General features: G+C 37.9%; 1 protein-coding gene across 15 annotated transcripts in view; it reads right to left on the reverse strand.

The window, feature by feature from the left end:
- Positions 1-13,728, reverse strand: part of picalma (phosphatidylinositol binding clathrin assembly protein a) — a 123,295-nt gene that overhangs the window by 49,873 nt on the left and 59,694 nt on the right. For 8 of the 15 annotated variants that reach the window (XM_055637232.1, XM_055637230.1, XM_055637228.1 and 5 more), the window contains exons 6-12: positions 11,207-11,318; positions 9,077-9,183; positions 8,937-8,978; positions 7,749-7,837; positions 5,768-5,894; positions 4,267-4,406; positions 1,345-1,445 (exon numbers count right to left, since the gene is read on the reverse strand). In XM_055637232.1, coding sequence (XP_055493207.1) covers positions 1,345-1,445; positions 4,267-4,406; positions 5,768-5,894; positions 7,749-7,837; positions 8,937-8,978; positions 9,077-9,183; positions 11,207-11,318 — 718 coding nt within the window. The remainder of the gene's footprint in view (positions 1-1,344; positions 1,446-4,266; positions 4,407-5,767; positions 5,895-7,748; positions 7,838-8,936; positions 8,979-9,076; positions 9,184-11,206; positions 11,319-13,728) is intronic. The other 7 variants (XM_055637231.1, XM_055637229.1, XM_055637227.1 and 4 more) reach the window with 1 other exon arrangement.

A 13,728-nucleotide genomic window follows, 5' to 3' on the forward strand; every position in this document is an offset into this window, starting at 1 on the left:
ACAATAACAAGGGAACTAGGGTTCCCTCACTAATGGCTTTACTTCCCATGAAGAAAACCACTGGAAACAATCAACAAATCAAAATTACAAATTGCATGTTGCTGATCTTCGGGGCCATGCAACCTACCCCTGTTCCTGTTTCTTATGTTCAAACGCAGGGTGAAAAACTACAGAGGGTTCAAAGCTTTGGATTGAACAGCTTAGTTGCAAGCAATCTGGTTTTGCTGTACAAATTTGCCAAGACCATCAATAGATTTGGTGGCTGAGTAACTCCAGATCTTAAACAATAGCTTCAACTTCTCTGAAGTTAAGATACAGACTCAATGTCAGATCTTTTTGGTTATGGCAACATAGAGAGATGACTAGATAGCATTGGGCGTCAGTGCACAAGTGGAACCTGGCCCAATGCACACTGGCAATCTTGCCCAGGACCAACATTTAGAAGGCTTGTGCAGGAGTAAAAGCCAAACATTACAACATCTTTGAATAGATTCACAATTATAACTTACCAACACAAAATTAAAATATAAACAAATGTTGGTAGAAATTCTGATCCTAAATAAAGGATGATTTTTAACTTTACCCCAATCAGCCTTGAAATGACCCAGTTTCAGTTCTGAAAGAGATGGGGCAGTCAGAGCATAGTAAGTGACACATTTATTCTCAGGAAGAAAGTAAGTCACCGACAGCTTTTAAAGATGTTTGTGGTTTAACTTTACATGAAGTCGGCTATGCCTCCCTGGTCTCAGGGAGATTGGAAGATGTGAGGAGCAATGGTCATTAAGTAACTTGAGAACATGGCTGTGCATCAGGAATGGTAAAGTGTTTAGTTCCAGTCTAAAGAACTCTACTCCAACCGTACCACATCCAATACCTCTAACCAAACCCAAAGTACATTCTGTTAATCCTTGAACCACGTCCCCAAGCCCCCCAAAAAACAGATCCTTCCTTATCTTTTCCTGGTATGATGTAGCCCTTCTCTACCCAACATCCAGGTGGTCTTAGGCCAACCTGTACTTAGGCTGATCAGGTAGGAAATTCAACAAATGCGTAAACCACCAAAACTGCAGTGTAAAACAGCAGTAAAAGGTATCAGGCATTGCTTTTATTTCCTCCCAAATTTAATTTCTATAGTTTAGGTACCCAATACAAATTCTTCACACTTTGCCTAATTCAATTGTATGAACCATTAACATATGAATGCATTTAATTTCAATTTTAATGCTAACAATTTTTACACTCATCTTATATTCAGATCAAATCTTCCAAATGCGTATGCGTTAGATTTCTTTGAAACAGCAGAAACATGGTATTCATCATTTCAAAGGTTTTGAGACACCTTACCTCCCCACGTATTAGCTGCCAGGGGTGGGGCTGAAACAGAATGCATGGATGGTTGAAACGTTGGCTGTAGATCAAGCAAATCATTTGGCAGTTTGGATGTACTGTTGGGAAAAATTAAAACAGAACTTACATCTAGTACTCCAGATCAGTGCACACAATGTGAAGTATTTAGTTTCAAATCATATTGGATTTTACAAAATAATCCTCCAACAAGTTAGTTTTAGAAAGAAATATCAAAACCCACTCCGCATTTTAATTTTAGGTTTAAAAATTTGCTTCAGATCAAATGAGATGACAACTCCTTGGTTCAATCATTCCTGACTCCGCAGGAGATGCAACACCTGTCCCTATGCCTCCTCTCTCTCTTCCATCCAGGGGCCATAGCAGTCTTTCCCTGTGAAACAGTGGTTCGTGTGCACCTCTTCCAACCTTGTCTACTGCATTCCATGTTCCCGATGTGGACTCATTTATGGAAGCAAGACCAAGCGCAGACACAGATGTTTCGTCGAACACATGCACTCAGCTGTCAAGACCTGCTGGAGCTCCCAGTTACTAACCATATTAATTCTCTGTCCCAATACAACCTTTCTGTTCTAGGCATCCTCCGTTGCCAGCGTGAGGCCCCTCACAAACTGGAATAAGAGCACTTCATATTCTGCTTGGGTTGCTTATAACCCAAAAATATGAACCATGCCCCTCTCTTGGCCCAGCCCCCTCAAGCTCCACATTTCTCCCAGTATTTCAGTTAACATGCTTCCCTTCCCTTCTTTGTACACTAATTTTCCATTCCTAATCTGACCTCCCTTTTATCCCCTCCCTCCATCCCCCTCCCAGCTACAGCACTCATTCCAGCTTTCACTCCCCTCTTTTTTTCTTATTTGATGCACTTTATGTTCTCCTTATCACCTCGTGCCTTGGTTACCGAATTGGCAGGTGGATGGAGCACATCCATCTGCCAATTACCACCTCCCACCTCACATATTCACCTATCACTTGCCAAGCTTTGTCTCACCCCCACCTATCTTTTTCAGATTTCTCCCTCCTACTCCAATCAGTAAAGGGTCCCAATCCGAAAAATCATCTGTTCATTCCCTCCGCAGATGCTGCCTGATCCAGAGTTCCTTCAGCATTTCGTTTTTTTCCATTATCGTTGGACAAGTTGAGAATGGTAATTATTCGATTTTAAAAGAGGTCAATCCTAATTGCGAATACAAATGGAAAAACATAACAGTAGTTCAGATTTTGGAACAAAAGTGCTCAGTATGTGAACAAGGATACATTGTTGGAACATGGCATTCAAGCTCAGACACCAAATGAGAAATAATTTTGCTTTGAATCATTCTGAAAGAGACCTTGTTTCATTATTGTTGCCCCCTTGTTCCCTAAAATACCTCAGTACCTTGCTTGGATGTAATTTCATGGCTTCAGTTTCTCCTCAATCTTCTTTTGTTTCTATGCAATTCTTTGTCATTGAGGAAAACTTGCCTCCAGTCTTCTTATTCGTGCTGCGATGACAAACGAAACCAATGGGGGGGGTGAGGGTGAGGGGGGGATAGAGTGCATATTTTTCGGAGACTGATATGTCTCATCTGTTCATTCCCTCCGGCATGTATGTGTATGGTTTGAGGACACCCACTCATTCTGCAGAACGTCTGTATGCTCCCAACGCATGATCACAAGGTTCTCAATACCAATCGGCGTGTTCCTTCTCCACTTCAAGCAGATACAGGCCAGAGATTCCCAGGAGTCTGTAGGATCGCTGAGGTTCAAGGAAACTTTGAGCGCATCCTTGAATTTCTTTTCTGCGTCTGCAGGTAAAGATCTTGCATGACAAAGCTTGGAATGCAGTACCTGTTTTGAGAATTTTAAGTCACCCAAGTGAAGCACGTGGACATAGCCAACTGACACGTGACTCGGGTCTCAATGCTGTTGATCTTGGGCAGGACACTGACATCGGTTTGTTTATCCATCTTGCGAAATTAGAATTTTACCAAGACAGCACTGCTAGTATTTTCCAAGTGCCGTAAAACATCACTCAAGGACATTTCTTACATACAAACTATAACTATCTACAGGCTATCTGACCACGAGGGTGCAAATTTGACAACCAGACTAGATATTGTCTCTACCCAACACCAGAGATCAAGTTTGTATTACAGGAAGATGTTCAGAAATCCTGGACAAATTTATTATCCCTAATCAAAGAGACAGCACCAAAACAAATGGAATCATTACCAGTCAAGGAAGGCGATACTTCAAATTTCAAAATATACCTACAACACATGAAGAATATTCCTATGTCAGTGTAAAATAAATTGGTCACAGAGCTATTTAATGTGTTTTAACCATAATGTCTCATCATTTTGTCAATATATCTTTGGTGTGGTTACTTCTATTTAGAATCAAGAAGGGGAAACAGCAATTTCCATCAAACCAGATAGTGTAATTCTCCGGACTTTTAAAAATCATATGTAATGAACTCAGATAATCTGCCTTCCCTATTTGTATCAGAATTGCTCAGTTCCAATGCAAGGCCACCAACCATTAATATTTGAAGCTCCCTACCTGCTTAGTATTTCCAGCAATCTTCATTACAATTCTCCAGTCATTGTGTTCTGTATTTCACACTTAACCATTCCTCCCCTTCAATTTCCTTCTTTTATTTCCCTCTATTTTAACTCTCTCCAACCAAAATACTTGCTTTCTCACTATCCCAGTTAAGACGAAGGTCATTAACATCAAGCATTAACAGTTTCTCTCTCCACAAATACTCTTTGGTCCACTGAGTAATTAAGCGATTTCCAGCATCACCAGCATTTTAGCTTTTACAATATTAAGTTCCATTGTGAATCTCACTTCACCACTCAAATTCAGTAGGCAGTTATACATTGCCAAAAAATAAAACAGCTGCTAGTTTCATACCTGTTGGAAGAACTTGGGGTAGAGAAGAGATCTATGGCTGCGGTTGTGTTGATACTTCCACCTGAAGTAGAACTGGGAGATGCCGCTGTAGTTCCAGAAGATGGATAGGATTTCTTTGCAAGTTCCCTCAAACGCTGCTCCTGTTTGAAAACAACTCTAACTATTTAACAGACATAAGAAAACAATTTTAACAGAGGGTTAAATTTAATTGGACAACTGGAAATGACTTTTTAGCTATGTTATGGATTTTGTTTTGTCTACCTTTCACATTTTCACAGCAGTTCAATATAAATTTGAATTTAACAATCTTGATTTTCTTATGATACTTTACAGTTTTTAATGAAAAATGGGCAAGTGCCTTTGGAAAATCTAGTTTAGGACCCAATGAGGTAACAGAACTAAACTTGGACAATCCCACTGGTACAAGGGGTTCTGTGGGACCATGCCAAAGGTTGCACAGAGATCTAGTGAATGGCAAAACATTATTATCACAATCATAGAAGATTCAGTTCTGTATCTTGTGACCAATTTAGCGCCATGGCAAGGTCAGAAATTCAAAGCATAGATTTGCAGACTACAGTGTGAATTTGGAGATGACAATATGTTTATGGAATTCACAGGAAAGAGGGTAGTCAACTACGAAGCAGTAGCTCTCAAAAGCAGTGACTGAAGACTGGTTAAGATTTGAAATCAAGGATGATGAGTCGATGCTTGGTTTGGCAACTGCTCCACCCAAGACCACAAGAAATTGCAGAGAGCTGTGGACAGCCCCGCCCAGTCCATCAAGCAAACTAGTCTCTTATCCAATCTATACTTCATGCTACCTTCGGAAAGCAGCCAACATTAATGAAGGACCACTTACATCCCTGTCAAATCCGCTTCTCTTGTCTACTGAACGGATATCTCATAAGCTAAGGATGCAGACCCGATCCTCCAAACCACCTCTTTGCAGCTTTTGCACTTTTAAAAATCTGCACTTTCTCTGTAGCTGTAACACCATATTCTGCACTCAGTTTAATTTCTCTTTCTGAACTACTAGTTGTACTCTTATTACTTGCTTGTACTGGTGTATTGTGTGATTTGACTCGTCAGCACATAAAACGTTTTTTCACTGGATCTCGGTACACATGAAAATTATAAACCGATACCATATGGGCAAGGGAAGGAAGAGGTATTTGTTTGGGTGTCTGTAGTTTATTGAGAAGGGAAAAAGGGAGAAGGTATAGATTCCACAGAGAATAAGCTTGGAGGACACAAACAAGAGCAAGTTACCAGTCAGAGAGAGGCTGATGGTGGAGGCAAGGGATTCTGCTTGGTAAGGAAAGGGAGCATGGGCAATAAGCAGCTTGAATTAAAAAAATTGCCCAAATCTGTTATGAAAAGCAATATAATTTTCATCTTTGCACATATACAATAAGTTCACGTCCCAAGTAATGTGGTCTCGATGTTCGATTTGTCTTCGACAATAAGAAAGAGGGAGAGAATCAAAAACACAACACACCACCTTGAGCGCTTTCAATCGGGCCTGCTCTTCCTCCAATGCAGCTTGTTTTTCCCTTTCATCTACTCTGCTAAGTGACATGCCAGTGTTAGAAAGTGATGAGACTGCATTTGAAAGGGTGCTAGCCCTGGGGAAGAAAAAGAGAAAGTGTAAAAACGTAAAATATCTGTACAAAACACACTCACATAACAAGCTTCCAAGATTCAACAAAACCAACATAATTTGTACAATAAACTCATCTTTTTAGACTGAATGCCTCAAATCCGTTTTTTTTTTAAAATGTAACTAATTAAGATGAAATGTAGTTTCCCAGAATTTAAGACAACAGGCAGGATTGATGAGCTAATGTAACAAATCAATAAATTCGTAATGTAACAACCAATCATAATTCAATCACAATTCGTAATGTAACAATAATGTAACAAATCAATAATGTAACAAATCAACAAATTCATAAATTCGGATCCTAAAGAAGACCAGCCCACTCCAATAAAGAGAGAATCAGATTCTTTTAATTCAAATCCCATTCAGGAAATGGACATGAGATGCCATGTGCCAAGTATGATAAAAGGTATGCAGGCCATTTATTCTACTTCCCATATAAAACACAATAATGTTTCCCTCCTCACCTTCAACACTCTTGTGCATCGCCTATACTGAATATTCATTATAGGCGATGCACAAGAGTGTTGAAGGTGAGACCAGAGACGAGGTAGTCTAGCAAGTGGCTTACCCCTCAACTACCCAAGCCTCTCCGTCATCTGCAAGGCACAAAGTGATGGAATTCTCTACACTAACCTACAAGGGTTCAACAGTACAAACAAAAACTGGTCAAAATCATCCGTTTGATCAGCAGTTGCAAAACAAATCATTTTCTCCAACACATTGTTTCTAAATCACATTATTTTCTCTTTTAACTCTGCAGCATTCTTTGGTAACAAAGAACGCCTTTGTGCCTAAAGCTTTGCTATATATGCAGCGGAATTCTCTTTGTTCATGTTTTGGGCACAGAAAATACATAGATTATTCATTTCAAAGTCCGCCTGCTCCATCATTGAGATAACTTACTGCATCATTGGAGCAGAAAATGCAACGGTTCTTCAAAATGGAAGTTAACCAGGTGACAAGTTTTGAAGCACTAATATGCTCTATTATAGGCATTGCCAGTGAACTCAGAAATCTCTCTTTTGATAATAACGAGGCATTGCCATCTTTCAAAGTCAAATAATGGCTTTTCTTTGTATCCCAGGTTATTATTTATTTTGAAGTTGCTTTTATATCTATTTGTAATCCTTTAATCGATGTTTCTCAAATCTAATGCCCTCCGGAAAGTTAGGCAAGTTTGTTCAAAGAATACAAAAAAAAAGCAAAGAAACTATTTTGGTCACTGCCGGACAAGTTGCAAACTTCATAAGCTCCCTAGGTAATTCCCATTCATTCCTGCTGCATCAGTTTTCGGACCAGATAGATCGAGGATATCATTATTTTTATGGATCTGCATTTTAATTCAACGACAAGTGTAGTCTTTAGGATGCAAACTGTGGCTTTCATTTGTACATGACCTTAAACAGAATACCCTTCAGAGGGAAGTAATTGGAGATTTTTCATGGTGGGAAGCAGATAGCCAGCCAAAAGATCTCAGATCCAGCAAAATGTTGACAAGGCTGTAGCCTCTGTCATTGCTGATAAAGCAGGAAGTGAGAGCGGTGGAGGCAAAATTGGAGACCAACGCCAACTATAGCCACATGCAAGCTTAACATATACATCTCAACTGCCAAATCATATTTTTATGGAGGAACAGTTACATTTGCAATGCCAATGGAAACAAGAACATTACATCTCAACGCATTGCTCATCTCTCAAGTCAAAGGTTTTCTTTCTGCATTGCCATCAGAGCTGTTCGACCTGCATCATGGAGCTGGAAATGATAGGGGATGTTTTATAAATGGTCACTATAATGGTTTAGATCAATGCAAATTACCTGCTAGCAGCTGTTGAAGAGTCTTTAACTTTCTTTCCTTCCAATGAAGCTAGATGTTGTTCTAGTGCATCAAGGAGGCTACTTGGTGCCTATGTAAAGAGGAAAAAATCATGCAAATAGCTATTTTCTTGTGAAAATCTGCAACAGAATTTTATTCCCCCAATTACGAAATCACCCACAATAATTATCCCAAAAGAAGTGAAAGACTGAAAACTGTAATTACTCTGTGTTTCTGTGAATTTTAAATAAAGCAAAACTCTTGAAATGTAAAATCGATAGCTTCTATATAGTTATATTAGCACATGCCAATTCATCCAGCCAGAAAAAAAATGTTCTCAAATGATGTTTTAAAAGCAGTACATTCTATCAAGATTGTAATTTTACAATTATTTTTAACGATGCTCAGCTCCCCTGCCAATCTCCAGAGAGATGGGGGGAGGGGAGGGGGGGTGGTTAAGTACTTAAAATTGGATAATCCAATGTTCATACCGTTAGGTTGTAAATTACCCAAGCAGAATATGAGGTGCTATTTCTCCAGTTTGCGTGTGGCCTCGCTCAACCAATGGAGTACCACCAGGACAAAGGTTAGTATGGGAAAGGGATGGAGAGTTAAAATGGTTAGTAACCAGGAGATCCAGCAAGCCACGGCAGACATAATTCCATTCTGGTTAAATCAGAACGTACGAATTATTTCTACATCATTATGAGTTTTTTTAAATGGCCCTTAGACACCTAATCTGGAAGCCAGCTTAAAGCAGTATAATTAGCAGAAACTTTCATTGGCTCTGAATTTAGTCAAGGATATGGGATGTTTTGCATACAGCACATTTTCAAACTGGAATACAACTCCTCTGTAGGAATTCTCCACTCTTTGGCAGTCAGTGGTTATGTGGCTATCGTAGGAATTTCCCAAAAAGTATCAACAAGCAAAATGTCCCGGGCAGAGAATTAACTGTGTTTCTCATCATTTAAATTGTGAAAGATGACAATGTTAACCTACCCAAATTATCAAATCGCTAAATAAAGGTGACATAGGCATTACAACCATGTGGATAATTGTAATTCAACCTTGTAGAATTCATAAATCACAACCCAAACATTAAGATACAGATTCAAATTAACTCCAAATTTACATGATTAGTATAGTTTTGTCATCAGCAAGCACATCCAACTCAGAAAGATGCCTACCTGAGAAAGATCTGGTATGTCGCCCCTGTCAATTCCAACTTGCTGTATTTAACAAAAAATATGCATTATTATAACGTAGTTTGCATATTTTTAAAAACTTTAATATTTGAGAGTATAGTTTACAGTGCAGAAAATCTTACTTCGGCAACTTTAAGGAATTCCGAGATCCTCGTCATTCGAGTAAGGAACTTCTTGTATATATCTAAAGCCTCTTTGCACTGATTTTTCTTCATATCAAAGTATTTCTCTGGCAAATATTAAACATAGATAATTAACACAAGATTCAACAACTTACACATATTCACGTGGTTGACATCTGTAATTCCCTGCCAGTAATTGTTTTAGACCGAGCCAGACGTACATAGATGTACCCAGTTAATGCTGTTTAACTTGTATTGTCAAGTTACGAGACAGACAGGCCTGCTGCCATTGGGAAATCTTTAAATGGCAAGGGTGACAACCAGTGACCGTTTTTATAACAATATTACTCAGCTATGAAGTGGAATTAGAAAAAAAGAGCTATAAATAATTTCAAAGTCGCTCATAAACAAATGATATAATGTCCCAAATGAAGCAATAGACAGTTTTCAAACTGCATTGTTATCGTCACTTGGCATTAATGCAAACAAAGAAAATTGAAACCACAAGAACAAACTTGCAATAAATTTGTAATCGCAAATCAGAAATAAGCTTTCCCACCACAACTTATTCCTATGTTAGACATAAAATGCTGGAGTCACTCAGCAGGACAGGCAGCATCTCTGGATAGAAGGAATAGGTGACGTTTTGGGTCGAGACCGTTCTTCGTACGAGAGGCTGGATTCTGCTGGGTATCGCTGCCAGCTTCACATTGAATATCTGGTGTTCTTCGGTGTCAATACTGGCAGGTTTCAGGCCTCATGTGCTGAGCAGAAATCCCAATCTTACTAGCAAAACTGCAGACAATTCCCACACATATTCCACCATTGGAACCTAACAAAAGAGGAGAATCAAGCTGATTCAGTGGACCCTCGAGACTTGTGGGACCAAACTGACAGATTTTCTGGGCCATTGGATATTATTCCTATTCATTCACCAATACAATTTTAACTCACTTTTGTTTATAAAATAAACAATTTACCCAGCAGTCTGAAAACAATTCCAGTGAGTTTAAAGGCAGTGCAGGAAATAGAATCAGGCGAGCCAGATCCCCAAATCAGCAATTCTGAACATTAGATTTCATTTTATGCACATTATATACATTAGCAGCAAGTGGGTAACATAATTACAATAGTATTTGTTGACTGTAGACTTAGGAAAAAAATCGATGGGCTTCCTATCAGAAAATAAAATTGAAATGACTGGAAGAACTCGGGTCAAGCAGCATTGATGATGTGATGAATAAAGTTACCTTTTCGTAGTCAGAAATTCATGCCATTTAGTTCTCAGCATAATTTTTGTGATGAAATCCAAAATTAGTGCCATAGCCCAACAATGCTAACAAATCGTAACAAAGTGACATTCTTTAGCTATTTACGGAAATATAATACCCAACAAAATGAAAAGTAACATACATATGCTTGGAGTGCATACAAGCACCCGCTTGGAGCGCATACTGTTGTTGTGTCCTTGGGGCAAGACACTTCACCCACCTTTGCCTGTGTGTAAATGTAATGTAATTATGTGAAGCACTTTGGGGTCAATGCAAGTTGACTAAAAATGTGCTATATAAATAAGATTATTAAATATATGAACTTTAAAAAAATGTGATCAAGTTACTGAATTCTCACAAATTGGTCAAAATGCTTTCTGAAAAATATTTGCACTTCTTTTATCCTCTACAAATTATTAATATTTAAAACTAAGGATTTATATTCCACGCATTTTATAATCTAAACTAATTAGCACTTGTTCCAATAATTAAGATATTATATGTCCTGCAATTCACACAGTATGAAAGAGTTAGGCAGTAATGCAAGTATTCACAAGGTTTGATAGAACAGGAGAAATGGAGCTCTAACAACAGACCAAGGAAATGAAGACATTCAATCTGTATGAACAGTGTCCACTTGGGCTTCAGGTTGCCCTAATAGCTCTTTACAGCCGATGTAATATAGACACGAGTGGAAAAGCCAGAGTGGACACCTATAACTGCCCTAGGACAACATTGTGAGAATTTAAGAGGGCAGTAACACAATCCTAGTACATGGAGTTATAGGATTAGTGCACAGCAAATAAACTGGCATCCTTAAACAGAATGGGTTTGCACTTGTGAAGTAAAAATAACTTACCTAACAAGTTAATGATCCCTTCGTTATATGCTGCAAAAAGTCTTATGGCATCTTTGAAGAGTAGCATGAAAGCTGCATTGATCACACCATTTGTGAGCTCATTGGCACTGACCTGTGACAAAGAAAACCAAAAGCAAGATTAAATTGCAGCTCTTTCAGATCAAATATATTTTTCTTGCTGTTACTCTAATTCTGAAGTGAATATAGATATGATTCAGCTTTTTTTCTGCAATAATATCTTAGATGAAGACAGTCGTCTGAGGTTCATAATCATTTTTACATCTATACAGTTCAGAACAATACAAAAAATTATTCTAAAAGACATGAATCTAGAAAAAAAAAGTCAAGAATGGTTTCAAAATTACAATCACAAACCTGGCACTTTTAATATTTACGTCAAATGGTCCTTTTAAATCGACCATCATCAGCTGACGTTTTATTGAACATTGAAAACTATCCCTTACGCATAAAGTGTGATCGATATACTGAATTCTCACAAATGCTTTCTGAAAAATATTTGCACTTTTATCCTCTCTAAATTATTATTATTTAAACTAAGTGTTTTATATTCCTTGCATTTTATAATTTAAACTGATTAGCAATTGTTCTAATAATTAAGATATTACTTTACAAATCCACAAGTGACATAATGTAAACTGAATGGGAGGAATAGGTGTGCTGGTGCTGGGGGAGAAAACCAAAGATTTAGGCAAAGCAAAAGTAGTTGAATGGGACGCAGATAAAAAAACATGGAACGGGCAAGTCATTAGCAATCTATCATAAGAGCAGTACGAGCGCAAAGGACTAAATGGCATAATTTATTCTTATGATACTGAAGTAAAAGACACAAATATAGAATACATTGTGTAAACATGCTTTATATTGAAATTTCCAATCTACTTAAATTAAAAAAAAAATGAAGCTATGTTGATAAATAACTAAAAAGATAGCAAAAAAAAATTGAATGCTTTCCATAATTGAAGCAAAACATTTAAAAGTTATATCTTTATTCTTAAACAACATTGGATTTGACACTTGCTTTGAAGACAAAGTGGTTTCCCATTTTTTAAGGTTAGCATGGAAATTGAAGTTAGTCAGGCCCAGGCTGCTAGGAATTAAGGTACTAGATAAAACAGCTTTAACAAGACAACTTAATCAAAAATTACAATTAATAGAAAATAGTTCATAGGGAGAAAAAGAATGAAAAAGAGGGTACTCAAGGAAATATAATCACACAAGATTTTGGTGATTGTGGAATATTTAATTGTTTAGGCGAAATACCTTATTTGTAAATTTAGCACAACATACATGCTAGGCAAAATATTAATGAGTATTTTAGTCACTGGGGTTGAAACCACAGCCAACAACTATACTACAGAAAGCGAAGGAGGAAGGAAATAAACAGGTTCAGGAACTCATTTTCACAAAAAGGGGAAAAACGAGGAACATTACCACCTTTGCATAGATGCAAAACTGCAAAAGTCCAGCCATCCCATATTGCCACTTATCTACACGGGTTTCACATTTACTTAGCTTTTCTTTCTCTGGTTTGCTAATCCTTTTAAATTTCATTTAGCCAACTATCTGAACAATTTTTAAAAGTGTTGATATAACCTATGTTTCGATATATGGCCTTACATTGTCAAATCCATGATATTGCAACCCACTTCAAGAGAGCATTACCCCTGCTAGCTATCCTAAACCTCTTACAACAAGTTAAAATCTCTTCACAAAATTTAAATCTATCAGAATTGCCCCAATTTTCCAGATTTTTCTTTGAACTGACTGATGTTAGTCATTGCCTTGTTACGTGTGCTATACTTTTATTATTACAATGTTTCCAATCGTAATAGCAAACTGATCCTGTTTTAATTCAGATTTTGCATTACACCTGAAAATTATTTTTTACTGATTGCTCATCTCCGATTCTCTCCCCCCCCCCTTGTTATTTCCATTTCAACAGCTACAATGTTGAACTTGAACACACATTTTCTCCTGCACTTCCACAGAACCCAGCCCCCTCAATCTACCATTATATGTATTTTTTCTAAAGGGTACTAACTTACACAAACATATGCCACTTCACAAATTCATAAATTTTAGGCCATGCCTTCCAGCTAACATCTGTGTACTCGGCATTATAGCAAAGCGTCGATTACAAACAGTAAAGTAGCACCCTACTTTATAAAGTGAAATAACCCACAGGATATGAAAGGCAGCACGCCCTCTTAGGCAAAGTATACAGCTGCAATAGGAAATTTCCCAGACATCAGAAATCTGGGAATGAGCAACTTGTCCTAAAATGATAAATATGAGAGAGGAGCAAGGCACTAAAGTTGATGGAGCTCAGGGTTGATGAACAGTTGAGACTTGAACTTCCTGGAAGGTCACGACGCGATGACCAACCTTCTGACTCAACCAGACAAAAAAGTTCACCTAAATGCCGACTCGTTCACATTCTCTGAAATAATTAAGATCTGTGTGCTTGCTATCAATGGATGTGTGTTGGTATGAAGCAGTTT

Source organism: Leucoraja erinacea, chromosome 6, assembly GCF_028641065.1.
Source record: "Leucoraja erinacea ecotype New England chromosome 6, Leri_hhj_1, whole genome shotgun sequence".
NCBI lineage: Eukaryota > Metazoa > Chordata > Chondrichthyes > Rajiformes > Rajidae > Leucoraja > Leucoraja erinaceus.